This window comes from Zalophus californianus, chromosome 15 (genome assembly GCF_009762305.2).
Source record: "Zalophus californianus isolate mZalCal1 chromosome 15, mZalCal1.pri.v2, whole genome shotgun sequence".
Taxonomy (NCBI): Eukaryota; Metazoa; Chordata; class Mammalia; order Carnivora; family Otariidae; genus Zalophus; species Zalophus californianus.
The window spans coordinates 48,028,943-48,056,880 of NC_045609.1; the positions used below are offsets into that span (position 1 = coordinate 48,028,943).

Sequence of the window (27,938 nt, forward strand, 5' to 3'; positions counted from 1 at the left end):
ATGAAAACAGAAAAACCTCTCTTAGGCATTTTTTTATTTCTCTGTTATTTGGTTTTCCACTTTGGTATACATGAGCCATGGCTATATTTCACACAGAAGCTGACTTACCTCATTACGACACGCCCCATAAAACAGAGCACACATAAGTCACCTGGCTTCACCTGGTTGTTATTGCTAAAATCTTTATTTCTAAGAGCACAAAAGCGAACATTCCTTGAATCTACAGATGAACAAGGACAGGGTAAGCAGCAGCCAGATCTGCCAGGATGGGAGAGAGGGACCAAAGACATGGGCTCTCTCGTGGCTGTCCTCAGAGACATGAACAGCACAGATGAAGAAGCCCAACAAAAATTTCAGAAAGACCAGGGCCAGTGGGGAAACACTCCCGAATGACAGCCCATCTATCAGACCCCTCTGGCTTGCTCAGTCCTAACAGACTGTGACATAAACACGATTGCCCAAGGTGGCCTAATACCGAAGCCAGCAGTGCCTATTCTTTGGCCTTAATCCCTTTTGTGAGTATTGTTTTATCCTGGAGCTCTAGACAGCCCCTCTCCTGGGCAGGAGCACTATCCATCCCTCCCCTTGCCAGCCCCCATGTCCCCAGCCACTCCCACATCAAGACCCAGCCAGGCCTTGCCAGCTCTAAAATGTCTTGCCCTCAAAGGCCTGGAGATTAAAGGCAGAATCCAGAAACTTCTTCAGAGAAACCAGGTGTGTGTTCCTGTTTCCTGTGGCTGGTGCAGCCGCTGGGTCACGGCCAACATACCTGGGGGAGAAGAGACAAGTTAAGGGGAGGTCTGGGCCTGGCCTAGCCACTACCCCAGGACTGCATCGGGTCTAATCCTGATCATCATTCTGCTGTGTAGCTGAAGAGCCTGAGGCTCCAAGAGGCTAAGTGGCCTAAGATCAAAGGAGGTTCTCTCATTCAGTTCTGGCTTCAGAGCAAAAACAAAGGTTTACTTTCCATATTGTGGGTCTGACGGGGTCCCTGATCTGTCATTAACAGTCACAAAGCCAGCAAGGACTATGGGACCCATCCCCTCAATTTCCAATGTGGTCCAGAGAAGGGCGGTGGCCAGTTCTGGCTCACACAGCCAATGGGGCAGGCAGAGCCAGGATGGGGCTTCAGGCCCCCAGAGTCCCTTGGGCCCAGAGGAAGTAAGGGGTAGGTGGCAGATACCCCCACCCAGCCCTGTACCATATGGGCCGCGCCCGGCCCAGGATGGTCATGAAGCGCGGGCTGATGTAGTCATAGTAGCCCATGTTCTTGTGTTCTTCCTGACACCACACCAGCTCTGCGCCTGGGTACTTCTCTGCCTCTCGCTTGATCAAGTCGAAGGGGAATGGAGAGATCTGGGGCAGGCAGGGAGAGAGCGGAGTACAGCCAGGGGAAGGAGGCGTGCCCACGACCAGCGCCCTAAGACAGTAGGCGCAGCATCCCTTGTGAGGCCCAGTCCTGCCCCTGACGGGCATGCTGCCCAAAGCCAGGGGGCTGCCAATTGGACCCCGTCCATTACCCTGACTGGGCAAGGGGCTAGGGTGCACCTGTTCCAGGCGGGTGATGGCCACTTGCTCCTCCAGACCCTGGCTGCTCCGCTCCTTCACCAGGTCATAATACACCTTTCCAGTGCAGAAGATGAGCCGCCGTACCCGCTCAGGAGCCTGCGTCGCAGCCCCATCCTCAGGAATCACCCGCTGGAAGCTGGTCCCTGGAGGTCCCACAGGGCATTGGCAGGGGCATCAGCTCCCAGAGGTGCAACAACGTGGCCAGAACAGCTTGAGAACCAGGCCTACATCCCTGGCCCCCCCAGGCTCTCCCTGGCCACTGAGACTAACCCCAGGTTTGGATCTGTGGCTGCAGGGGGCACCTCTTGAGCCAAACCATGGAGCAGGGGACCGCTGACACCCTCAGACATCCACAGGGAGAGGGGCAGAGACAGGCTGGAGCCAAGGGCACGGCCCCAGGAACATGAACATTAAAGGTGACAGGCTGGGGGGGGGCACGTATGCTGGGGAGAACCCCTGGAGGGGACAGAGTAGGTGGCATCAAGTCCCCATCTGATGGCATCGATGTCTGTCCCAAACCTGCTCCCCATCCAGTCACGCTCACCTCCCGCATGCACTCCAGCTACCAGATCACCAAGCTAGAAGGTGAGTCTGGGGGGGTTGCTGCACATTCGTTCCTCCCTCCCTCAGCCCTGCTGTTGTCTGGGGGGCTGCTGCACATTCGTCCCTCCCCAAGTCCCCATCTCCCTGTACATTTTTCCTCCCTGGGCACACACCACATGCCAGGCACGAAGCCAAGCATGCTGCAGAGAACCTCTGAGTCAAGCCTCTTCTAGTGTCCCCCAATCTCCGGTGAGGACTGAAGGACAGAGGGTTACTGGCTGCCAGTCCCCAGCAGAGGAAAGCAAGCACCGGGTGCTCAGGCCAGGCAGTCCACAATGTCAATGCCAGGGCTCTGAACCACCAGCACGGTCATCTGCCCACACCCAAGGGCACGTCCACACGTATACAGGTGAAAAACACCTGTCCACGCTGCCTAGTCCCTTCCTGGCCAGCACCTGCCACTCTCCCTACTACCCAGGACTGTGTTCCCAGATGGCTCTGCTCTGGCGAGCCTCGGGGCCCCACCTCAGCCCCTCCCTGATCCCCCCCCGGATCATAGCTCAATTCGAACACCTGGTCCCTCAGATACTTTATCTGACCCTCAACTCCTAGGTAAAGGAGTCTGAAAGCTCCTGGAGGGGCGGCGGGTCCCCAGGGCCAGCAATGTCTATTTGGTTCAGGAATAAAAAAAAAACCTAAATAAATAAATGAACAATACTCAGTGCCCTGCCATCCTAGGCAGACCTGCACCAGGCCTCCCACCTCTCAGCTCCCCCAGCACAGCCAGGTGGGCCCGGCTGCTTGGCCCAAGTGAGCCAAGCTGGACCACGTCAGGTGGCTACCACATTAACCTCCCAACCTGGCCGCTGACGGGGACAGAGCCCGGAGCTGCGACAGAGGCAAGGACAAGAATCCAAGGAGCAAAGGGTCACAGGCCACCAGGCCCCCCCATCGGCCACCTCCCCGGCACACTTGGGCACTTACCAGATACCATTTGGTCGAAGCTGGACTTGGCCTCTGGGTGCCTCAGCAGAGATTTGGGTGTGAAGATGATCAGCTGGAAGGGAAACATGTGCCCATCTGGCGTGAGCCCCTGCCCCTGGGCCCGGCATTGCCGAGGCAGTTAGCAGGGCGGGCAGCTCACCGGCTTCCGGAAGGGCAGTAGGACCTGGCGGCGCAGCACATGGAAATAGCTGGCTGGTGTGGAGCAGTTGACGACAATCCAGTTGCAGTCGTAGAGCTGGCTCACTTCGAAGTCCTCCGTGAACACCTGGGGGGCCGGGGTATGGCTGGGAGGCGGCCCACCTGTGGCACCCGTGCCCCGGCCCAGCCCTGGGGGAGGGAGCACTTACGGGGTACGCGTCGGAGTCATCATTGCTCATCTGCAGGAACCTCTCAGGCCTTGCTGAGGAGTGCTCTGGGCCCTGAAAGCAAGTGTCAGATGGCATGGCCTGGCCTAAGTGCAGGGACCTAGGGCACAGGGGAAAGTCTGGGTGACTTCTTAGAGGAGGTGCCCTCTCTCTCTGGAGCCTGAACCACAGTAAAGAACCAGGAATGTGGAAGAAGAGGAGAGAGGGGATGTCTTCAGAGGGTCTGGTCAGAGCCAGCACATGTGAACGTGTGGGACAGGAAGAATAGGTAAAAAGGCCAAGGTGAGGTGCTTCTTCCAGAATGTTCTGGAATTGGCAGTTGCCATTTACTGAGTACCTGCTATGTGTCAGGCACAGTTCTACGGACCCCATACACATTATTCACTAATCTTGAAAGCAGCCCCATGGTGTAGACATGTTTCCTCACTTTACAGACGAAGGTGAGTGGCAAAGAGATTAGAAACAACCCCACGGTCACTCAGCCACAAGGGGCATATTCGAACCCATGACTGACTCCTACTCCTGCTCTCACCCACGTGGGCAGCTCTGCTTGATGACAGCAGCAAGACACCACCACAATGACCTCCAAGGTGGCCCCCTCCATGGGACGAAGGTGATCTGTCCCACAGCCCACAGGCACCAGTCAGGCTGCCCCACCCTCCGCACCCAGCCTGGCTCCAGCTCCACCCTGTGCCTTTCCAGATACATGCCTTTGGGCAGGTCCCTCCACCTCTTTCCTCATGTGTGAAGTGGAAAACAGGACTGACCGCCCAGTCCAGTTGTCAGCATTCCACAGGATGACGTGGGCTAAGCTGCTCAGCGCCGCGAATCCCGGCTCCGACAGTAGTGATCAGTCCCTGACTGGATGACCAGTCCAAGTGGAATAGGCTCTCGGGGACATGCACAGCAGCCCAGTCATCCAGGGTGGGGAGGGCCCTGCCCCCCAGTCACAGAGCCAGGCTGGAGGCCGCACGCACCCTGCTCCTGGCTGCCCCTGCAGCCCGCACGGCCCCAAGCATCCCCTACCTGGTCGAGCTGCACACCCACCGAGGGGTCTCGAGGGCTCCGCTCTTGCCTTCCCGCCCTCACTGGCCTGCACACCCTCCGTGCTCCCTCTGTGCCACCACTCGGGAGAAGACCAGAGGACAGGCAGTACTACACAGCATTACGTTCAGATCCCAGCTTCTAGCCGTGTGACTTCGGGCAAGCCCCTCTACTGCTCTGCCTCAGTTTCCCTCATCTGGGAAGTGGGAACAAGAGCTACTTCATTAATTTGCTGTCAGGACTGGAAGAGCTCACAGAGAGGGTGTGACACAGAGCAAACTCTCAGACGTGCCGGTTGCTTCCATCTCTAGTGACAGCCGTGCCACCCGGGCGGCAGCACACGTATGCGGGCCCCACCCTGCGCAGACCCGTGTGTTCTAGGGGCCTGGAGGGAAAACACCGCCCAACCCTGCAAGCAGCCAAGGGCCCACCCACCCTCTCCCAGGCGTGCCAGGGCCCTCCGGGCCCCCGGGCACCACATGGCCCCTCACCATGCCCTCCATGCCGTGAGGCAGCAGCAGGACGATGCCATTGTGCCGCACCCACTTGGCCTGGCCGGTGCTGATGAACTGGTCGATGATGCACTGGGCCGTGTTGTGGAAGTCACCAAACTGAGCCTCCCAGAGGACCAGGGCATTGGGGCTGGCCATGGCATAGCCCAACTCAAAGCCTAAACAGAAGACACAGAGACAGAGCCCACCGCACACTGTCACCAAGTGGCAGCGGCTCCAGTCAAACCCAGCCCTTGTTCATACACTCTCCTGCCCATCCTTCCCAGCAGGCCAGCAAGAGCCAGGAGACTCCTTGGGGCCCAAAGGCCAGAATCTCCCTTCCTGGAAGCTCACAATATGCTCAGAGATTCCACCCTCAGCCCTAACCTCACATACGGCCAGCTTCAGCCTTATCTAGACCAGAAGCCAAGTCCAAAGGTACCCTGGGGAGGCAGCAGGAGTCATCTGCCGAGAGGTACACCCCAAAATATGTGCAGTGCTGCTGAGCGGAAGGGATGGGGTGGGGGGCTGCTCACTGCAGGGTTCCTACTTCTTGGAGGAGGCAGTAAGGGAGGAAGCAGGCCAGCTAAAGGTCAAGCCAAGGAAGAAAGAGTACAGAGGACAAAGTCCTGGGAGCCCAGAGCCTCAGGAGGGGCTCTTGAGATAAGAGCAGCTGGGTGGTCATGGTCAAAACAAAGATAGGACAGCTTGGGATGCAAGACCCTCTCTGGTCCCCAGGTATCGCAGGGCCTGCCTGACCTGCAGGCAGAGTTCTGACCCACCCAGGACTCCATACTCTGAGAGAGAGCTGTTGCACACAGTGTAGGGGGCCTGGTCAGGCCAAAGGTGGTTCATGGGGACACACGTCCTCCGGTCAACTTCCTGGTCATGGAGAACGTGGTGCCGGTGACTGGAGAGAGACAGATGGGGAAGGGATGGAGGGCAGGTGGATTACCAACTGTTCACCCAGAGCAGAGGGGCCAGGTAGCAGGAGATAGGCAAGCCTCTGTCACGGTGCCAGGAAACCTGAATTCCAGAGGGTGGTGACACCAAGGCAGCCCTGGGAAGCCAGAGCCATCTGGTGCCTCCTCCAGGCAGCCTCCCTTCCCATCCCAGTGGTAATCCCATGGGGTCAAGAGAGGTGGCCAAGCAGTCTTCTGATGGCTTGACCCAAGAGCAGGGGCTGGAGATGCTGAGGGGGTTACCTGTGACAACCTCAGCCAGCTAAGGGCTCCCCAGACACGGGCCAGGAAAAGGAGAAAGAGCTGGCTCCACTCCAGAGCTCTCGGGCTGATTCTGGGGGACCCCACACACAGGTAAGCTCTCAGCAATCCCGTGGGGTCTGCGAGGACAAGGCTAATGCCCATGGAGCCCCAGGGCCCAGAGACCACTCTCTCATCCTCACCTGAACGTGCCCCTCTCCACATCCTGCCCACTAAGCCGCACGTGGATGCCCTCCTTGAGCAAGGAGCCGAAGGCCATGTACTCCGCCAGTGCCCAGTCCACCGTCCGTGTCTTGGTCATGTCCGCACGGCCCCGCAGGATTCGAGAGAGGCCTGTAGGAATGAAGAGCCAGCCTGAGGGATGCAGGGGCTTGGCCACCCCAGCGGGGACAGCCATCGCACCAGGGCCCTAACCCAGCTGTGTATGTACTCAGTGTACACCCCTCCCACAGAGCAGGGCCTTGGCAGGCCACAGGAGACCCAGTGCCGGACAGCCCTCCTCCAGCAGCCCCACTCCATGAGCAGGCCTGAGCCCACCATCCCCCCACCACCAACTTCCCTCCCTTCGGGAAGAAGGAACAGGCATCACTAAGTGAGCATCTGCCACATGCAGACACTGTGAGCACTGAGTCAGGAACATTCCTCACAGGTCACCTGCCACGGAGTGGTGCTGACTGTCCCCACTCTCCAGATGAGGAGACTGAGGCTCAGAAGAGAGAACTGATGTACGCATGACCATACCACTATAAAGATGTTTGGATTTGAGCCCAGGTACCCACAGCCCAAGCGGGGCTCCTGTTGGCCCTACACCTGTACAGGCCCCATGTGACGTGCACACCGAGCAGGCACGCCAAGACGCCCGGGCCACCATGCACACTGAGGAGGAATCCCACAGGCTGATCAGAGCGTTGCAGGCATCCACCTGGGAGCCCTCCAGGCTGCCCAGCCAAGAGGTATAGCTAGCAGCCACATATTAGCCTAGGTTCACCCAGGAGTGGCAGGCTTGCCCTCTCTCATCCATCCAGACCACCAGGAGGCCCAGCACTCCTGCCCCTTCCCAACATTCCAGACCCAACCAGCCCTTCCACGGAAGCCCTTGCTTCCCTGCTCTCCTTCTGTTTGACCCACGCGCAACCCCAGCAAAGGTACTGCGAAAATCCAAGGTGCCCAACGTAAGCCTTGGTGACTGGCACCCGGCAGGGGGCATGGCTTCCCAACCTGCCTGCCCCGAGAGGAACTATTATCACGGGCACCTCAAAAGAGTGCCAAAGAGGCTCCAAGAGCTCAGCTGACCTGCCAACCACCAAGTGGGGATGCAAATAAGGCCCCCCTGGCCCCTGAGCACCGTCTCCCACAGGGCATGTGCTAAAGCCTGCACAGCAACCTTACCGGTGTGGATCTTAAAGTCCGCGACGGGCACGGAGCTAGCCACTTCGCCAATGTGTGTCAGTACGTCCTCAGGAATGCCTGTGGCTGGGCACGTCATGCTTTTGGGCTCCCCGTCCACATTGAAGAAGCCTGAGAGGGCAGAGACTCTGTGTGCTTCTGGGTGGTGGTCAGGCCTCAGATGCCCTGGTCAGCCTGCCTTCCCAGAACTCAGGGGCCCACCTCTTCCTTAACCCCACCCACACTCAAACCCTGACCCACCTTCGGGACCTGTGACAGCTGACAGACACAGCTCCGGGTCCTACACCTACCCAACATCTTTCCCTGGGCCCCTGTGGGGGCTGCTCCCCGGGCCCAGGGTCACAGCCATCTAGCTCCATCCCACGGAGGCCCTCTGAGCACCCCTCTCCCAGGCTCTCTCCACTTTGGCGTGCACCTACTTTGGCTCAGCTCTCCCTTTCCAGAGAACAGCTGGTTGCATATGCGCCCAGGGCAATGCCATCTCTCCTGTACCCCGGCCCATCCCCACCTGCAGGAATTAGCGCCCCCAGCCTCAGGAGTCTCAGGGATGGAGCCCGCAGCCTCTGGGCTGGGCCACGACTGCCCTCACCCAGGACCACTGTAGTCCTGGTCCCAGGCCCAGGTCAATCACTCTCAGCCACACACCACTCACTCACCAGGCCAGGGGGAGTCCAGCCAGTGCTTTATATGCAGGATCTTTTTATCCTTGGACCTGCCATATGCCTCCTCACAGATCCGGTCATATTTGGCGATTTCTTCCTGAAACCAGGGTGAATGCAAGGATTGAGGCAGTGATGGCCTGGATAACCAGAGGCTGGATCAACATGGACTCGTAAGCCCTGGTCCCCTTCACTACACTACATTCTAGAACTGTCTGTCTACTGGCCTGCAGGGACCCTGTGGCCAGGGGCCAAAGTCTCAGAGTTAAGGGGGATCCCTCCTGCTCAACAAGAGACTTGCCAGAGGCTCAGAAAAGACTCACAGTGCTTGCTCTCAGAGCTCCCTCAAAGCAGGAGGACCAATGCATCCATAGATAACTGTGGGGACAAACCCAGCTCAGGGCTGCCTCCTGCAGGAAGCCTTCCTGGACTCCTGCCTGAGGCTGAGCTTCCCCCACATGGCAGCATTCACTGTCCCACCAGGCTGTAAATGTCTTTGGCTCTCTGTCCCCCTTGACAACGAGGGGCTGCTGGGGACAAAGACCATATTGGCTATTTCTTGAAATCACTGCTAACATCAGCAACTACCCCAGGATCCCGGCTCTGCCAGAGGCTTATCTCAGGCATCCACGCAGCCCGCCTGCCCACCTCGAACTCTTGCAGGGTGACTGTGCCCTCAGCAATGAGCTTGTCTGCATACTTCTTCAGCACAGGCACCTGTCTGTGGATCTGCTTGTACATGAGCGGCTGCGTGAACATGGGCTCGTCCATCTCATTGTGGCCACGCCGGCGGTAACAGACCTGCAAGGACAGTGTGGGGAGGGGCTCAGTCCCTACTGACTAGGCTGCGCAGGCCTAGTCCTTGCACAACGGGGCACGGAGGGCGGGGAGAGGCTGGCAGGACATGCCCTTCCAGGCCCCTGAAGGCCCCCCACTACCACGTATCACCGAAAGCCCCACCTCCAAGCCTTTGCAGAGACTCTCTTGGTGGCACTAAACCTTCCAGCCAGAAAGCACTCCCAGCCCTCAGTGCCGAAGACACTGCAGACCTAGCCCACTCGGTCACAGCCACCCCCCACCCTGGTCTCAGCCCCAAACCCACCAAGTCCACCACCACATCTTTATTGAACGTGTTCCTCCACTCGGCTGCCACACTGCACACATATATCACGGCCTCTGGGTCATCTGCGTTCACGTGGAAGATAGGTGCATTGACCACACGGGCCACATCGGTGGGGTACGGTGAGGAGCGGGCCATGCGGGGGTCTGTGGTGAAGCCAATCTGCAGAAGCAGGGGGAATGGACAGCGCCTCTGGAGAGCTAGACAGGCACCGCCTGCCTGGGAGACTGGTGGGTCCAGGAAATCGGGGGGATCTTTGTCTTGAGGTCCGTTAGGTGTGACCAGGACGGACATGGCACAGGAAGGGAAAAGAGTAAATGATCCCTCAGTCGGGGCCTACAGCAGGTCCTACAGCAATGGCAGCAACACCAAGGTAGCCTGCCTGCTCTTTTTTCCCATATCATGTGGTGGTAAGTAGAGCGCAGGCCTGGCTAACTGGCTAACTGCCAGCCCCGTCAGCTGCTATGTGTGCAATGCTAAGCCAGGTACTCTAATCCCCAAAGCCTCAGTTTCCTCATCTGTTCAAAGGGCTCATTAAATATTACTTCACAGGGTTATTCTGAGAAAATTAAATGACTTCATGCAAATAAGGCAATTAACCCAGGGCTTTATAGGCTCAGAAGAGCTATTAGTAAGCACAGCTGCCTGACGAACAAAGGCCTATGACGGTTGTGTTCTCAGACTGGTTCCTAGAGAGCTAAAAGGAGCATCTGGTTTCATGTCCAGCCTCTGTGCTAGTTACACCTGTATGCCCTTGTCCTTACGATGTTCTCCATAGTGTGTGCGTGTGTGTATTCACATGTACACATACACGGATAGACACAAAGCAATTTCATAGAGCAGGCTGGGGAGAGCAGGGATCCTGCCTGAAGTCACACACTGGGGAGTGGCAGAGCAGTGGGATTAAAACCAGGATCATCTTGGGGCACCTGGGTGGCTCAGTCAGTTAAGTGTCCGACTCTTAGTCTCGGCTCAGGTCAGGATCTCAGGGGCCTGAGATCAAGCCCCACACTGGGCTCCATGCTCAGCACAGAGTCCGCTTGTCCCGCTCCCTCTGCCCCTCCCCCCACTTGCTCTTATGCGCTCTCTCTCGAATAAATAAAATCTTAAAAAAAAAAACAAAACAGGATCATCTCAAAAAAAAAAAAAAAAACCGAAAAACTAGGATCATCTCACACTTCCCCCCAAAAGTGCTACCTAGAACTCAGGAACGGGGGACACCGACAAGGCCCGCCCGGCAGTCAGGTCCTCACCTGGTTGTTGACAACCACATGCACAGTACCATTGGTGGTGTAAGAGGGCAGGTCACTCAGGTGGAAGGTCTCATACACCACACCTTGGCCAGCGAAAGCAGCATCCCCATGAACCAGGACGGACATGACCTGCAGGGCCAGATGTGAGTCAGGAGGAGCCTGAGCCTGTGCAGCCCAGCTCGGTGCCCCAGGTGCAAAGATCCAAGCCCAGTCTTCCGAGCCCCGTCCTCACAGCCCGGTCCTCACAGCCCCGTCCTCACAGCCCCGTCCTCACAGCCCCGTCCTCACAGCCCGGTCCTCACAGCCCCGTCCTCACAGCCCCGTCCTCACAGCCCGGTCCTCACAGCCCCGTCCTCACAGCCCCGTCCTCACAGCCCCGTCCTCAGAGACCATTACTCTCCGAGTTCAGCCCTTGGAGCCCAGCCCTCAGGGCACACCCCTTAGGAACCAGGTGTGTTCACCTTCTTGCCCTGGGCATCCCCTCGGTAGAACTGTTCTGCCTTCGTCTTTCCCTGCACCACAGGGTCCACGGCTTCCAGGTGGGAGGGGTTGGCCACGAGGGACAAAGTGATATTTCTGTTGGTGACCCGGTTGATCCTCTCATGGTACATGCCGAGGTGATATTTGACGTCTCCAGAGCCCTGAAGGTTGAGGCGGGCTATGAGGAACCCAGCCCTCTCACCGCAGACAGGAAGACAAGTAGACATGCAAGCCCACAGTGGGGCTGGGACATTTCCTGGATTCTGCTCCCTGGGAAGGCTGTGCTATTCCTGACCCACACCCTACCCCTCCTTGAGAAAGGCAGGCAGGTTCCCCTGGGCCTGGGCTCAGAGGCCAGGCAAGCTCCCTCATCAGAGCCCCTCCACACTGTCAACTACCATCCTCAGCATTAATGACAGTGCAAGCAGAGAAATGAAGGTGCTGGTAATAACACTGGCGTGGCCTCTGGGCAAATACCGGAGCTGAACCCCTACCTAATTCCTTACACCAAATAACCAATAACGTATACATGACAGATGAAGCCATAGTATAGCAGAGAAAAACATCATATATATATAAAATATATGATCTTGGAGTAAGGAAAGCCCTTCCAAACAATGTAGAGAGCTCAGAAGCCATAAAAGATAAGACAGCTAAAATTTAATAAATCTGCCATGGGGGTAGCAAATCCATGCACAGTGTTAGGGGGCGAAAAATCAAGCTGAGAAAAGTATTTATAAGAAACTGCAGGCAAAGGCCTAACACCCTCAATTTATAAGACACTCTTCCAGATCAATAAGACAAAGCCTCAAATCCCATAGAAAAATGAGCAAAAGCCACGAAGAGGAATTTACAGAAAAAGAAATATACATGGCTTAAAAACATGTGAAAAGATACTCAACTTCATAACAAAGAAATATGTTAAAATGCAGTCATTTTTGCATCTATCGTATTGACAAAGACAGGAAGATTTGACAGAGTAAGGGAGGACAAAGGCCTGGGACCCTCGCACATGCTGGGGGTGGGCTCACTGGTGTCCTCAAGCTCTCTGGGGGGACATTAGTTCGGCTGCTGCATCTCTCAGACACCATCTAACAATGTCCTCACACACATGTGCAAAGAAACTCATTCAGCAACTTAACGCCCATCAACTGGCGAGGTGCAACCCAGGGGCATGCTCGAAGCTCGGGGAGCTCCCATGTGCTGCACGAAGCTGCGAGTTCGTGAAGTGAAAACAGCAAGGTGCCGCGTGCTGCCACAAGCTGCTCCCCCGGCCTTGTACAAACAGGTCTGTACCGGACGGATCTGTGTGTTGGGACCTGTGTGGAACATTTCTGGAGGTACACACCTTAACACAAACAAACACTGGCCACAGAGGAGCCTCTGAAGAGCAGGCAAGGGGTCTCAAGAGGGAAACTTAATCTCATCGCATACACTTTTTTTTTAACAATGCTCTTATTTTTTAATTAAAAAAATAGTAAATACTTTTTAAAAAAATATCCTTTAACCAGACTTTACACAGTTTACAGACATCATCTCTTTGATTCCTCACAACCATCCCGGGGGGGGGGGGGGGCAGGGGTTTTCATCCCCACTTTACAGAAGAACAAACTGAGCCTGGGAGAGATGAAGGTGACTTTAGAGCGAGTGCTCTGATCTCTGATAAGCAAAATGAACAGCATCTTGGGGAGATTCTGGGCTGGAAGCCAGCAGATGTGGATTCTAGTCCCTGCTTTGCCTAATGCACTGGATGACCTTGGAGCAGCCATTTAATATGGTTCATTTTAACAAACCAGGCACCCGTCCTGGGTGCTGGAGCTTCGGGGATGAGGTCCCCGCCCTCATCCTACCAGCCTAGAGAAGAAAACACATGTGCACAGGCTGGAGAAGGCCAGAAGAGAGATGGTACAGAGGGGAAAAGGGGTACAGGGGAGGGAGGGATGGGCTTGCTGCCCTGAGGACCAGGAGAGCCACCCAAAGGGGAGCCAGGCAGGGCTGTGAAAGAGGCAGAGAGCAGAGAAGAGAGGAAGGCCGTCTGTGTTCAGGCCCAGTGTGGGTGACAGCATCAGGGTGTGAGGTGTGCTTAACATACGTGCAGACCAGGAACGGGTGTGTGAGCAGAGAAATGTTTCCTCTGCTCCTCACTGGGTGCAGGAAGCTGTCCTGGCCTCCCAAGGCTGTCCTGGGCAAACAAATGAGTGAAGAGGCCCTTCTGGGCTGGCAGACAGGACCTTGCGTACAGAGTCAGGTCACACAGCTAAAGTAAATGCCTTTAGGCCCTTCCCTGCACCTCTCCAGGCCTCAGCTTCCCTAGCTGAACATAAGGAGGCTGGTCCAGATTACCTGAGGGCTCTCCCAGCTGTCAGAGATCACAGCACTCACTCTAATACACCTTAGTGACCTCACACAAACACACCCATTTTCTCCCCACTTTTCTGCATATCCATCCATCTCCAGGTCTGTTTGAGCCTAGATGCTTCTGGTCCAGTCCCTCCCTAGTGCACCTCCCAAATATCTGGGACCAGGGCTTGGCACCTACCTCGTCTGCTGCCTCCAGCTTGGGGTCAAACTGGCAGAAGATCTGCTCCAGGTCCTTGCGGATCACGTTGGCCAGCACATTCAGCCTGCCCCTGTAGCCACAGGTGGTAGGACTCTCATCTGGCACAGAGGCCACCTCCTCCCAGAGCCCCAGCCTCCCCACACTCCTGCCCACCTGGGCCTATCAGATTAGCATGGGGCTCAGGAGAATCCTCCCCGTACAGTCCGAGGGAGGCCCAGCCCTCTCATCCTGTCTCAATCTACAAGGCATGTGAGTGGTTCTAGCCAGCCAACTCCCCCAGAAACCCCTGTACATCCCAGACTCTGGAGGCCCTCATAAGCAGAAGTCACCCAGCCTCATGGCAGGATGCACACACCCCCACTCCCCCCAGCCACCCCTACATCCTTGCCCCACCCCATCTCCCTCTCCACCCCTAGAAGCTGACCCTAACCTAATACCTCAACCCCAATCTGCTAATGCATCAGAGCTGCTCAAACATGACTCTCAGCTCAGCCAGCAGGTCAGATCCTGACCTGATCCTAAGGTCAGGAGTTACCAGGGGACCTGTCCAGGGGAGCTGAGGTCTAAGGGTAGGGGTAGGAAAGCAGCCAGAGACCAAGGACTCTCTAGTCCAGCCTGGACTTCCCATCAGGATGCAGTTTATTCAGGGGTGGGCACCAGGCTGATCAGGGCACAGGGGAGGACTCAGAACTCACCCCCCCATAGCCCACAAGCAGACACCAACCCCAGGCTTGCACACACACTGGCCCAACTTCCAGCTCCACGTGGCCCTGTGACAGAAGGGCAGCTCTCTTCCAGGTGGACCTCTCCTATGTTTGGGGGGGGGGCTGGGGGGCGCGGGGAGGCAGAGCTATGAGGCTAAAGGAGCTAAATGAACAACCCTCAGCTACTTCGGGCAAAGCCTTAAACCCTCCCCTTACCCCCAACTATGGAGGTCTGGCCTGGAACAGCCCTTCCTCAGGCCGGAAGCCTGCCCAGGACCACCACACAGTCCCAGAACTGCCCCTGACTGCCCAGTGCCATCCTCCCCAAGAGATCCACTGAAGCCATGTGTGTGGGATCTCACACCACTGGGCCAGCTCTGCCTGACACTCTGACGAGACACTGGGCATTTCTGGGCCCCTCAGAGCAAGGAGCCGTGACAGACAAACCCCAGGCTCCTGGCAGGCCAGCCCACCGGATGGGGACCCTCTCACACTGCATCTGGACACCTAGACACCCCTTAGGTTAGTGCAGTCCAGGACTGGCCCACCTGTGAGCAGATGGAAACGGTCACAGGAAATGCTGGGGCTCTGCCTCCGAGACCGCTCAGCATGTCCTCTTACACCCCATTCCACAGGACCTCTGGCCACCCTGACTCTGGCCCCAGGCTGTATTCTTCATTAGGGCACAGGCTCCAGCTCAGAGGCTAGCACCCAGCTGCCAGGCCAGCCTTCCAAGTCTATCAAGGTCTCAGGGAAACGTGCAGTCAGCTGTAGCCAGGGGAAAAAACCCTCAGCTCACCTCCAGAGATTCCCCTCCAGGGGATGCCAACCCAAGGCCACCTGCCCAGGCCCTGCCCTCACTTCCCTAGGACATGCTCCTCCACAGGAACCTCAAGAGGCACGATACAACCCTTTTCTGAAATTTTGACCCTCCTGGGGACAGTGGCAACATGGGGAGAGAGAAACTAAGTCTGAGCAAACACGGTTAGTCGCTGCCTCCATGTGCTTTTGGCCAAGTGCCTAACTCTGTGACGAGCAGGCCCTAGGGCCCAGGGACTGAGAACTTTCTGGGCTATCCTACCTCTACCCCCAGATTCCATCAAAACCCCTGCCCTGATTTTCATCCCCTCCCTTCCACCTCATTCTGCTGGGCCTGAAGAGAGAGGCTGTGGAGGAGCATAATGGGGGCCCACCTGTGTGGCATCCCCAGGATGACATTCTCGATCCCCATCTCACTGGATTTGTCGATGATGGTCTTGAGGGCGGGAATCATGACCTCACAGCCCTCCAGGCCAAATCGCTTCTCAGAGGACCACTTCCGGGCCAGGAAGTCTTCAAATCTGCTTGGGGAGAGGAGAAGGGAAAGGATGGAGAGGCTGGGGCTCACAGGGGGCCATTCATGAGGGCCAGAGCTGGATGCCCAGGACAGAGGAAGCAGCAAAGTCACCTCCCTCTGCATAATCAGGACCTGTTACCAATATCCACCAACAAGGAGTGTAGGTCAGCAGGAGGCTGGGGATCCTCCCAGCCTAACCAAAGACTTCTGCCTGCACCCAAACCCAGCTATCACCCTCACTCCCCCTCCCCCTGCTCCCAGCCCACCATCCTGCACACACACACTACACAGGGTGCCCTTTCCACGCCCCCAAAGACTCCTTCACCACTCAACTCATACTCCAGACTGCACCTCACCACCAGGGATCCATTCTGCACCAGCAGCTGAGCCCCATGCTCTTCCTGGCCCCTGCAGCCCTGGTTTACCCAGTTTCAGGTTACCAGTGGGCAGAGCCAGGTGGCGCCCCACCTACAGGGAGGCGCTGCTACACTCGCTCCATGTAGGGACATCTTCCTAGCCAAACATTCCCACAGCCACTTTCCGCCACTCCTGCCCCTGCTGTCATGTTCTCCTGGAGCCCATGCCTGCCCACCTGCTGCTCCTATGGGCTTCCTGAGGCCAGGGGATGAGGCCCATCCAGTCCTGACTACCCTGCCAGTGATCCTGGCTTCTTAGCCAGGGCCTGGAGCAGCCCCTCCAACCACGCCAGCCACCCAGGGTGGTGCTGAGGGCCTGACCTCATGGAGCGCACCAGCCGGGCCAGCAGGGTCCGCTTCTCCTCACTGGAGAACTGCATCACACCAGGCGTCTCGAACTTCTGCCGGATCCACTGGCACTGCTCCACATCATTGATGAACATGAACTCCAGGCCAATGTGCTGGCAGTAGGTGCTCTGAGGGAACAGGCAGGGACTCCACAAGAAGCCAGGAGGAGGGACAACTGACCTGAAAAGGCAGCACCCTCCTTCCCTCTAGCATGCTCCAGAGAGTGCCAGCAGGGCCGCCTGACACACCCGCCCGAGCTCACCTCCAGGCGCCGAATGATCTCCCGCAGAGAGAGGGTATGTTCAGACCCCCCGATGAAGGTGGTCGTGGGCAGCTGGAACTCCTTATCGAGGTCAGCCTCCCGCAGGTCATAGAAGGCTGACGAGGCACACACAGCCCAGGCAGCAGAGCGGGGGGAGAGGGGTGAGGGGTCAGGCCCCAGTGGGGCCCAGCAGTACCCCTGGACCTCCCACCAGTTCCAGCTAAAGCTCAAGGACTCTGTCCGCAGGGTGCAGGGAAGCTGAAAGTCAGAGCCCAGCCTGTACCACAAGGGGGGGCTTGGACAAGTCTCTCGAGCTTGCTGAGCACAGTGTGCCAGCTAGGGAAGATGGGGAGACAGCATAGTGAGGGAGATGGGCAAAGGTCAGAAGAAAGCCTCTAGGGCTGACTGCTGGGCCCCAGGCCCCAGAGGCCAGTCAGTCCCAGAGCCCCTCACTGGGCCCCAGGCACTGGGCTCTGGCTCTGAGGCTGCCAGAGCATCAGGAACTCTCACCCAATTTATCGATGGTTGTGATTAAGTCTGAGGGCACAAAGGAGTCCAGGTCTGCATCCAGAATGCCCAGGGGGTCCAGCTGGGCCACATGGTGGCCCCGGATCTGGGAGAAAGGGAAAAAGGTTGGGGCCGGGCTGGGACACAGATGGACAGACCGTCACCAAAAGCCACGTTCTGGGCCCTGGCCCCTCATCTCCCACTTCAGAATCTCAACTCTCCACATGTCTCCAGCACCCAGACACCGCACAGTTGCCGAGGCCGTGAGCACTAAGGTGGCAGGAGCTGAACTCTGTTTAAAGGCACAACACGCAGCTTTCAAAAATAAGGATGCATACACAAAAGGATTAACTGCAGTAGTATTGGCAGTCACAAAATTCTAGAAACTTCCCAAATGTCCATCAATAGAAGACTGGCATAAGGATATGGGAAATCCATACATGGTAGTACTATAGAGCTGTAAATAAAAAGTCCCTATCTGCTGCAGTGAGGTAGTCTCCACAAAATATTGTTAAGCAAACTGCAGAGAAATATGTGTGGCAAACTCTCCATTATCTAAGAAAGAGAAGATTCAAGTAAATATACACATTTGCACATATTTGTATATATACAAATAAATATGTGCATTAGAAAAATACATCATAAAACAAGAAAAACTATTATCTGTGGAAAAAGGACAAAATAGGGTAGAATGCCAGGGCTAGAAGCTAGACTTTTAAGAAAACATTTTGCTTTGAAGATTTGATTTTAGAATCTTGTAAATATTTTATACCACTATAAAACAAAATTAAGTTTTAAAAATTAAAATAAAACAAAAACAAGTAAATTCATGTATCCGTTTGGTCACATAACTACACAATCGACTAACAGAATATCCCCAAAAGGCAAAGAGAACTCCAGGAAAATAATATTATAAATTCATTTTTATTACCACTCAGTAGTGGTAGTATTGGAGTTATACTGTAAAACTGTAGTGTGTAGACTGTGGGAAAATCAAGTACATCATTGTACTGATGTCTTTGGGAACCTCTACTTTTAGCATCTTTAAAAGAAGACAGTGACATAAGATTAATGAGGACAAGAACAAACCCTAAGTCCTGCATCTGAAGAATGTGGAAGCATCACATAAACCCATAAATGTGTTATCTTTAAAAAAACAGTACACATTTCCTGGCTTTAACCACTAAAAGGGCCCAGAAGGCACGACCAGACCATAGCAGCGACACTCCCAGCACTCCCTGAAGAATCGGCAGGTCCAGGGCTGGGCAGAAATGCACAAGATGGGTTAGGAGCATCCTGTCATACCAGAAAGCAAAGGGGCGCTCAAACTGCTGGGCAGGGAATAAGGACACATTCGGACAATGGGAAGGATGGTATCTGTAACAGATGAAAACTCATCAAATAGGTTTAAATTCATACATTTGTATTGGACCATCTTTGGAGGATACCTCACACTTTTGAAAATCAGCCAATAAAAAGAAAAATCAAGGACTGATCCTGCCTTTCCTATGCCATTTGCACCTCAGGATAAATGGGGTTAACAAAGTAAGTTTTTCCTGATGGAAGCATTTCAGGTAATAAACAAAGAAAGGTAGAAATAGACTATTATCACCCTTTTTACCACTCCTAATGAATTAATGTGTCCAGGAAATAATCATCCAGAGCTGCTAACTGATGAAGTACCCATCACCACCAGGAAGCTGATTTTAAAACAAAAAAATCAAATCTGTATTGGATAAAGCTTCTAGATGTAATTACCAATTTACAGAAATTACACGGGACAAAGGGACAGATGAAATGACACCATGGGGATGCAATCAGCAAAACCCAGACTCAGGAAAACTCTACAGCGCGCGCGCATACACACACACACACACACACACACACACACAAATGAATGAATGAATGACAAGGAACACACACAAAACCAGAGAGGAATCCATACAGCACAAGAGACTCAGGAACCACATCAGCTTATCACAACCTATGGCTTTATTTGGATCCTGATTCATTCAAGCAGTAAAATCATAAGAGAAGCAGGCAAACGTGAATACCAACTGGGTAGCTGATGCCCTTAAGGATTACTGTTAACATTTCTAGGTATGACGGTGCTATCGTGGCACATTTTTAAAGAGCCTTTATCTACAGAAATACACGCTGAAATGTTCGATGTGAATGAAATGGTATGTCCAGGATTTGCTTCAAAATAATCAGCGGCCAACAGGTGAGGGCCCGAGGTGGTTAATAGATGAATCAAGACTGGCCCTGTATTAATGGGGGTGGGATTTGCTACACAATTCTTCTACCTCTTCTGCGTTTGAAAATGTCCATAATAATAAGGGTGAGGATTTTTCAGTACTGTGTGTAGATGAGTCAAACGAGAGCTCTCGCTCCTGCAGACCTGCAAGGAGTGACAGCCCACCTGGTGGGAACTCCCTCACGTCAGGCACAGCCTTTGGCCGATTTCTACCCTAGAAAAACACAGTAAAGGCGCCTGATTTCAGACACTACCCTGCTTGAAGGACTCTCCAGTGCCTCGTCTTGGCTAAAGAACAAAGAGCAGCTGAAGAGCTGGGAACTGTGCTGAGAGGACAAGCCCCGGGCAGCACCATGAATGTTACCTTGTATTTAACATGGAGCTTTGTGTTCTTTGTTCTTGATTTTCAAAGTAAATGGTTAGCTCATTTTCTGACTCTTTCAGCCAGCCAAGAACAATTACCACTTTTTTTGCTTTGCAGGTGGCCCACAATCCACAGGTCCTCAGGCCAGCAGGGAGGCCCAGCCCTGCAGCCGCTGTCTTCCATCCCAGGTCACTGGTGCAGGAGCAGTGAGGCTGCCCCCCCAGGGTGCCTCACTCGGAGGCAAGGCACCATTTCCACTGGCTAAGGCCTCCCCCTCCCCCTGGCTCCTGTGGTGACTTGCTGCTCCTTCCCATGGTGTCTCCGCCAAGGGCGCTGGAATGCCTTTGCCCTCCTTCTGCATGTCTGCCTGACAAGTTGCTCTTATGAAATACTTTCTGCCACTGATTCTCAGAGAGATCCCAAACGATTACACTTGTTATGGAGGGAACACCCAGAGCAGCCCTCCAATTAGTCCTGTTCAGTCAAGACCAAGAATATGGAACCTCATCAAGATGCTTCGTCAGAGCAGGGGCCCAGCCTGGGGACCCAGGAGGGGAGAGCCGAAGTCTCCAGAACAGAGCAGCTGGTAGAACTATCCGTTCGTTCGTTCATTCCATAAACCCTAATTAAGCGCCTGCTGTATATCAGTCCCAGTCCTCTTGGAATGCTCAGTCAAGAAGAGAAAACAGACATTAAACAAGGGTCAATCTACTCAATTTTTATTCAACCTTTACCGAAATACTAAGTACTCCTCTAGGTGCTTGGGGCATAGTGGTGTGTGAGACAGATAGCACTCCATGAGAAAGACCACAAACAAAATACCAGGGAGCAGTTAGTGATGTGAACAGTTACATGACGATGAGTAATGGGAAGAGAGAGAGAGCCACCTGACAGGACTCAGAGCAGGGCTCTCTGGAGATGACGCTGGAGCTGAGCCAGCCCCCTTCCCATCAGCACCTGGCCACACTCCAGAAGCCAGTCCCGCCTCCAAGCCTGGGCCCTCCCAACCACTCACCTGGTAGGCCCGGATCAGGGATTGCACAGCCAGGTGGTCCTCTACCAGCTTGCTGGTCTCAGTCCGACTCGAGACTGCTGGCCGGCTCTCAGGGAACCGTGGCTGAGCTGGGTCACAGGCACCTTCCTCACTGGCTTTTCGGAAGAAGCTGTCCCAGGACTGGGCAGAGGCAGAAGCAAGAAAACAGTCAGTCAAGTCAGGGCCTGGGAGGAGTGGGGGGTGGCCCTGCCTGGGGGCCCCAGGGGGTGTTGGGTGTTCCTTCACCACTATAGCTCTTAGGACCTTCCCAGAACCCTGCCAAGACCTCTTATAAGCAGCCCAGGGCCCCCCAACCCAAAGCCCAGATCTCTTCAGTCCTCAGCTTGGAAGGGTGTTGGGGGAAGGTTCTAACTTGTGACCCAGGGGCCTCAGGTGTGAAAGGGGCTTCTACCCTGGGGAAACATGCCCTCACACACTGTGGGTTGGCAAGAGGGCAATTTGGCAGGCAGGACCTCAACATCTTCAATGAGTGTAACTTTTGTTGTTGTTTTTTTAAAGATTTTTAATGAATGTAATTTTTGATGCAGCAATTCCATTTTAGTAATTTATTCCACAGATGTACCTATATAGGTGTGCCTAGATGTACATACAAAGATGCTCTTTACAGGACTATTTATAAAAATGACAACATAAAAAAATCTAGGGGCACCTGGCTGGCTCAGTTGGTAGAGCGTGCAACTCTTGATCTTGGGGTTGTAGGTTTGAGCCCCACGTTGGGTATACAGCTTACTTAAAAATAAAAATAAATGAAAAATAAAATCTCAAAAAAAAAAAAATCTAAGTGGTGACCAGTAGGAAACAGGTTAAATAAACGATGGTACATTTAGATTCTGGAAGATTATGCAGTCTTAAAAAAAAAGAAGGTGCATTTATTATTATGGATGTAGAATATCACTAAGATAAGCGACTGCAAAAGTGAACCAAGCAGAAGAGAACATGACTGCTACTGTTCGTGTGGAAGCCAAAAGCAGACATGCATATGCACAAGCACCTCCGTGTTCCAGCGTTTTCTTCTCCACACCCTCATTCGTGAGAACCAGGTGGCACAAGCCCTCTGGAAAGCAATTTGGCGATGCCCATGAAAATGTTATACACAGAGCCTCTCTGACCCAACAATTCCACTTTGGGGAACTGATCCCGCAGACAGCTGTGCACGTACAAGATGATAAATGGACTAAGTGATGCCCTGTGGCACTGGCCGTGACAGCCAGGGCTTGGAAATGAGCGAGAGGTCTGGCGGTGGGGCCAGGTATGGCACATCCATACCGCGGATCACTACGCAGCTGGAGAAAAGAACAATGAGACTCTTGATGCACTGACATGGAAAATCTTGGAGATGTATCCTAGGAAAAAAAAGCCTGGAGACGTTGTTTTTGTGTACAGCAGGGAATTGAGTTGTTTGCAATAAATTTACCTAAAGGATACAGAAGAAGGATAAAGGATAAAGAAATTTACCGAAAGGATACAGAAGCAACTAAGAATAAACTGGGGGACAGATAGGTGGTCGCTGAGCAGACAAGGGATGGATTGGGAGGGAGACTTTTCACTATGTAACCCCACACTTTCTGGTTTTGAGTCATGTTATCACTTTCCTCTGAGAGTGAGTGAAGAGGAGGGAGAGCGGCTTTGCTTCTCACTCCTCGCCGTCATCTGAGGGGTTTTTGTTTTGTTTTGTTTTGTTTGTTTTTTTACCAGCAGCAGGTATTTATTCAGCTCAGTACATATATAAACACTTCTGACCCTAACTACGCAACAAGGAGCCCCCTGGCCACAGCACACCATGACAAAGGGGGCAGGGGCGGGTCTCAGACCAGGTGCGCGCTGAGCAGGACCGGATCAGGGCTTCTCGGGCCAGACCACCTACTGGCTGGTTCAGCAACAGGACTGCCACGGACTCTCCTCACCCAACAGGAGAACAAGGCTTTTATGAACAGGGACGCAGGAGGAGCCGAGAGGCAAAGAAACCTGCCCAAGATCACACAGCGGGCAAGCCGCTTCTCCCCCACGGCCCCCTCCACAGTCCGGCTCCAGGAGCTTCCCTCCTGCACAGCAGGCAAGGAGGGGGTGCCAACCTTGTGGACGCTCTGGGGATTTTCCAACCAGGCGAAGTACATCTCCTCCATGTAACTGGAGCTGCCTCCACGTTTGCCGCTTGGAAAGGTGGCCGGTGGCCCAGACGACCTGCTGCGCCAGTTGAACATGTGGACATCGTGGGGGGCCAGGAGCCTTGAGGCCTGTGCCCCAAGCCGGGAGGGCAACAGTCTCAGCTGACTCATTCTGGACACAGGCAATGAGGGAAAGGCATAAACCACAGACCAGAACAAAGGCTCCGGGAGCCAGCATTCCCTCATCCAGTATTTGTTGGTTCTACGGGGCAGGTGGCCCCGGGCTCGGCATGGTTTGGACAGAGAATGGGACGGTCGGCCCGCCCTCCCGGGGGCACTGCCTCGTGGGGGATCCCAGCTCAGTCAACTTCACCAACAGCTATTCAGCATCCCTGAGCCCCAATTCTGCCGTGCCTCACGCACCCCGGCCCACACTCCCTCTCTGCTGTCCCCCTAAGCCTGACAGAGAGACAAGTGCCACCCAGGCGCTGCCTCAAGGAGCATTCAGCCTAGGTCCCGAGCCCACTCAGAGGGTCACAGGGCATGTGCAGGCAGTACACCCAAGAAAGAGTGGGCCACAGAGCCGGCCACCCCGGAACTCAAGCAAGGGAGTCCTCCAGGGGCTGGCGTGTGCCATGCCTGGCAGGAAAGAGCCTGAAGAAAGGGGTCTGGCCGGGCTGCACTATCTCAGGAGGCCTATGGCACTGCTGGGTCTCTGGTCACTGTCACCAGAAATGACTGGTGTCTTCCTCTGACTGCAAAACCAGCCCAGAGCACTCCTCCAGGCCAGAAAGCCAATGACACAGGCCTCAACGACCCCACTTCACAGTGGGGAAAACAGAGCCTCAGAGAAGGGAAGGGCACTGGGGCACAGTCAAGGGCAGATCAGAAGCCTGGTCCCATGCCCAGCCCACCGCGGCTCTCAGCTGGAGCCACCCTCTCTGGCTCCACTACCTGCCCAGAGTTTACACTCAGAACCAACAGCACTCAGGACAACCCACAGCTCAGGGGGTACATACAGGCTGGAGAGGACCTAGAACGAGAACCTGTAGCTCATCTCATCCCCATTATGTCAACTGCCCTTGGCCGGGGAAAATTCCTGAATAACCAGTTTTAAATACTGCTTCCTCCACCCCCTCCCCGACCAGACAACAGTTCTGAACAGGGCCCGAGAGCCTCCTCCAATCCCAGGAAGCCCTGGGCCTCCCTATCCAGGCCAGATGGGGGTTGATAGGGCCCACTAAGGCCACCTCCTCCTACAGAGGATTTGTAAAGATTTGTAAAGTAGGACCTCTGTTCCCCTACCCCTACCCCCACAACAGTGAGCAGGGCCCTGTCCTCTGCTCCAGCCCAGCACTGCCTGGACACAGAACAGCATCCCCTGAATCCTCATTAACACCCTTCTGCCCAGAGAATCCCAGCCTATAAGCAGGGTCCAGCACCAGAGCCACCCCGCCAAAGGTCATGTAGACAGGAGGAGCCTGCTTCCCCTTACGCAACTCAGTCCCAGAAAACATGCCTTCTGGGGCATAACTGGCTCCCAGATCCTACCTGGCCGTGAGCCAATACCCTAGACAGGGCTTCCCCACCCTACCCCTGCCCTTTAGCTCAACCAAGTCACCAGAACTATCTGAATGGCCTTCTACAAGCCCTTCCAGCCTGCTTCCTCCCCCTCTCCCTCCAAACTCACATGAGGCAAAGAGAAGGGGGTGGTCTTCTCAAGGGAGGGAAAGTACGCTCCTCCGGGAAACCAGAAGGAAATCTAAACAGAGTAAAATTAAAAAGCAAAAATTTAGTCCAGTGAAGGGAGGAAGAGGTTGGGTTCAGCTAGTACCTAAGACCACAGTACCCCAAGCTTCCCACATGCTCAACCCCTGAAGCTTCAGGCTGCAAGCCCAGCCCCACCAGCTGATGAGTCCAGGCTCCACAGCAAGGGCCGCTAGGGGCTGGATCTCCCTGAGAGAAGACCTGGGCTCTGGGATCAGACTGCTAGGGTCCCAACCCCTTGCTTTACTTCTGACTGTCCCTAGGCAAATATAAGTACAGGGCTGACCCAGCCCATATGGCCATAGGCAATGAGGGAGAGACATAGGACATACTGGCCTAGAAGATCAGAAGAATGTGAACAAGCCAGGAAGCTCTATCATCCCCATTCTAAAGCAAAGGAAACCTGACACCAAGACCATCCATTGCAGGAATAAAAATAAGAGCACACGGTCTGTGAGCACGGATTCTGGGGCATATTCTGTTCACTTACCCTCTCAACAATCTCATGTGGTGGGCACTTAGAGTAGCCCCATGTTATGAAAGGGAAACTGAGGCACAGAGAGACTAAGCTGGCGAGCAATGGGGCTCTGTGTGCCCCCCTCACTGCAGAGTCAAGATGTAAACCCAGATTTTCCCTCAACCACATGCACTCTCCAAGAGCCTCAGCCTGAAGTGCACTCTCTACCAGTACCCAACCCCACTCCCACAGGGGAACAGGATGGCTAGGGTGGCAGTGACAAAGCCTGGCTGTGTCCAGAGTGGCCTAGTGCAGAACACTGTGTTTTACAAACACTGAATGATCTGGAGCGGCTGCTGGGCACTGCTTTGGCCTTCACCCAGTCTGGTAGGAGGGCAGCCAGCTGGCTACCCCTGCCCCCATTCCGGCAGGGCTTGAGGACCCAGGAGGCCTGGAGGGGTGGAAATAGAACCAACCTCAGCCAGAGCCCCTGCCAGCCCTGCCAGGTCCGGTCCACACAGGCCAAGACAGCAGCGAAGAGTTAGAGTCAGGCATTCTGTGAACCACCTGCCCTGCCCAGTCCCCAGTGGACTAATAGGTAGGTTGCTCTGGGCAGCTCTTGGGGGTCTCCTCTCTAGGGACAAGTCAGTACTATCCCCACCCCCACCCCCACAACCACAACAACTGCAGGCATGCTGTCCAGGAAGCCTCCCAAACACAAGGCCCTGCCTGGGTTGCCCTGGTGAGGACTGCACTGCAGTATGTCCATTGTAGAGGTCAGTTAACAGAGATCCAAAGAGGGGAAAGGCCCTCCCCAAGACCTTGAAGCCACGCAGCAATGGAGGCTGGACGCACACTGCTGCAGGCCAACTCTGGTCCCACATTCTGAGAACTGGGTGGGCTTTTCTCAGGAATAAATCCACCTCTAGTTTGCTGAACCCAAGAGAAGGCGGACTCCAAGGTAAGGAGCAGGGTAGGGAGGGGTGTGCTTATTTCACCGGAGGGCATGAGCTAAAGCCCAGAGACTGTAGAAGTATAAAGGTAGTCGGGATCTGTTCCAAGAGCCTAGGGCATGTGTGGCGAGGAGTTGCAGGGGAGGGGCTGCAAGGGCGGGCTTGGGCCCCTAGGGGGAGGGGGAGGGGCTCAGAGTGGGCCCCTTAGAGTCCGGTTTATGCCCACTGCACCTTCCCCTCTCCCCCAACATCTCCCTGGGGATGAGAGAAGCACTTCCCAGGCTGGCTGCGACCTCTGGCCCATCCTGCCTCTCTCACGGCCTCAGTTTCCTCATCTGTAAGCAGAGACCCTAGTTAAAGCTATGAGGGCCCGCCCCCAAGAGGTCTTGAGACTTGGAAAACTGCCTGTGTGTCCCGCCAGGCACGCAGCGCGGGACCCTCCCCATCCCCAGCTCCGCTGCCATCCGCAAGCCGGCCCCTGTAAAGGGTGAGGAGAAGCAGCTCATACCCTCCTCCCCCAGGGCCACAAAAGGCAGCCTGGTCAGTCTGTAGTCTTCGGGCTGGAGAACGCACGCTGAAGTCTGAAGCCCCACCGTTCACAAGGCTCTCCCTCACGCAAAACACTGCATTCACAGGGTCGAACATGCGCGAAGGGCTGAGGGTCCTTGGAGAGGCCGCGGCCAAATAAGGGCGGAGCCAAGGTCACGCTCACTTCCCCCCCAACCCCCGACGGGGCCCCGTTCAGGACCCTGGGTAGCCGCTCCCCAGGACCCGAGAGCAGAGGGGCCGCCCCCGAGACGGCAGGAGAAGAGGAGGTGAATGGACCCGCAGTGGCGGGGCCGCCGCGCTCACCAGGCTGGCGGGTCCGCGCAGCAGCGCAGTCCGGGAAGCCGCAAGTCAGGGGCTGGGCGCAGTGGGTGCGCGGCTTGCCCAGGCAATTATCTGGATCACGTGACGCGGCAGCGCCGGCCGCTCGAGAGCGCGCGCCCGGGAGACTCCGCGCGTCGTGACGTCTCTGTGTACGCCCCGCCCCTTCACCCGCCGGCGCTGTCCGGGGTGCTGACGGCCCAGGCCCGCCTGAAGCCTCCCGGGCCCGAGAACAGTGAAGATCCCAAAGACCGCAGGGCGGGACAATTCCGTATGGCTGGGACACCTGCTATGCTGCTGAGCCCCTGGATCCCAAAGTCCTCAAATGAACACTAAGGAAAATGTACCAGAAAATAACCAGCCATTTGTGTGCATGGGAGGATAGTTTCCGTTTTATTTCCTGTAAAACTACATGCTACTAAAAGTATCATTGTCGGGGCGCCTGGGTGGCTCAGTCGTTAAGCGTCTGCCTTCCGCTCAGGTCATGATCCCAGAGTCCTGGAATCGAGCCCCGCATGAAGCCCCGCATGGAGCCCAGCATCAGGCTCCCTGATCCGCGGGAAGCCTGCTTCTACTTCTCTTACTCCCCCTACTTGTGTTCCGTCTCTCTCTGTCAAATAAATAAATAAAATCTTTTTTTTAAAAGTATCATTGTCTTAGGGTTGTTTGAAGAAAAGATGAGATAATGCATATAAAGTGCTTATCACAAAGCCTGATACACATTTTACACTTCCATTGTCCCAGTGATGAAGACCTACATTGGCTTCACCTCCCTGTTTGCCACAAACAATGCTTCAATGACCATCTTCCTACATATTCCCC

General features: G+C 55.0%; 1 protein-coding gene across 2 annotated transcripts; it reads right to left on the reverse strand.

Moving 5' to 3' along the window:
- OGDHL (oxoglutarate dehydrogenase L) lies at positions 1-27,226 on the reverse strand. Of its 2 annotated transcripts, XM_027597171.1 has the most exons (25): positions 27,102-27,187; positions 26,758-26,913; positions 24,763-24,834; positions 23,040-23,244; positions 20,929-21,087; positions 17,296-17,398; positions 16,786-16,901; positions 16,497-16,651; positions 15,617-15,763; positions 13,699-13,789; positions 11,141-11,320; positions 10,680-10,808; positions 9,409-9,588; positions 8,955-9,107; positions 8,304-8,406; positions 7,630-7,758; positions 6,423-6,573; positions 5,800-5,927; positions 5,018-5,196; positions 3,465-3,536; positions 3,257-3,382; positions 3,097-3,169; positions 1,549-1,712; positions 1,202-1,356; positions 1-769 (listed from the first exon to the last, which is right to left on the reverse strand). In XM_027597171.1, exons 2-25 carry the CDS (start codon positions 26,892-26,894, stop codon positions 646-648), a joined length of 3,231 nt encoding a protein of 1,076 aa, XP_027452972.1. In that variant the 5' UTR covers positions 26,895-26,913; positions 27,102-27,187; the 3' UTR covers positions 1-645. The 2 variants fall into 2 exon arrangements, with proteins under 2 accessions (XP_027452972.1, XP_027452973.1); XM_027597172.1 differs by lacking the exon at positions 26,758-26,913 and having other exon boundaries at positions 27,102-27,226.
- Positions 27,227-27,938: the final 712 nt, after the last annotated feature.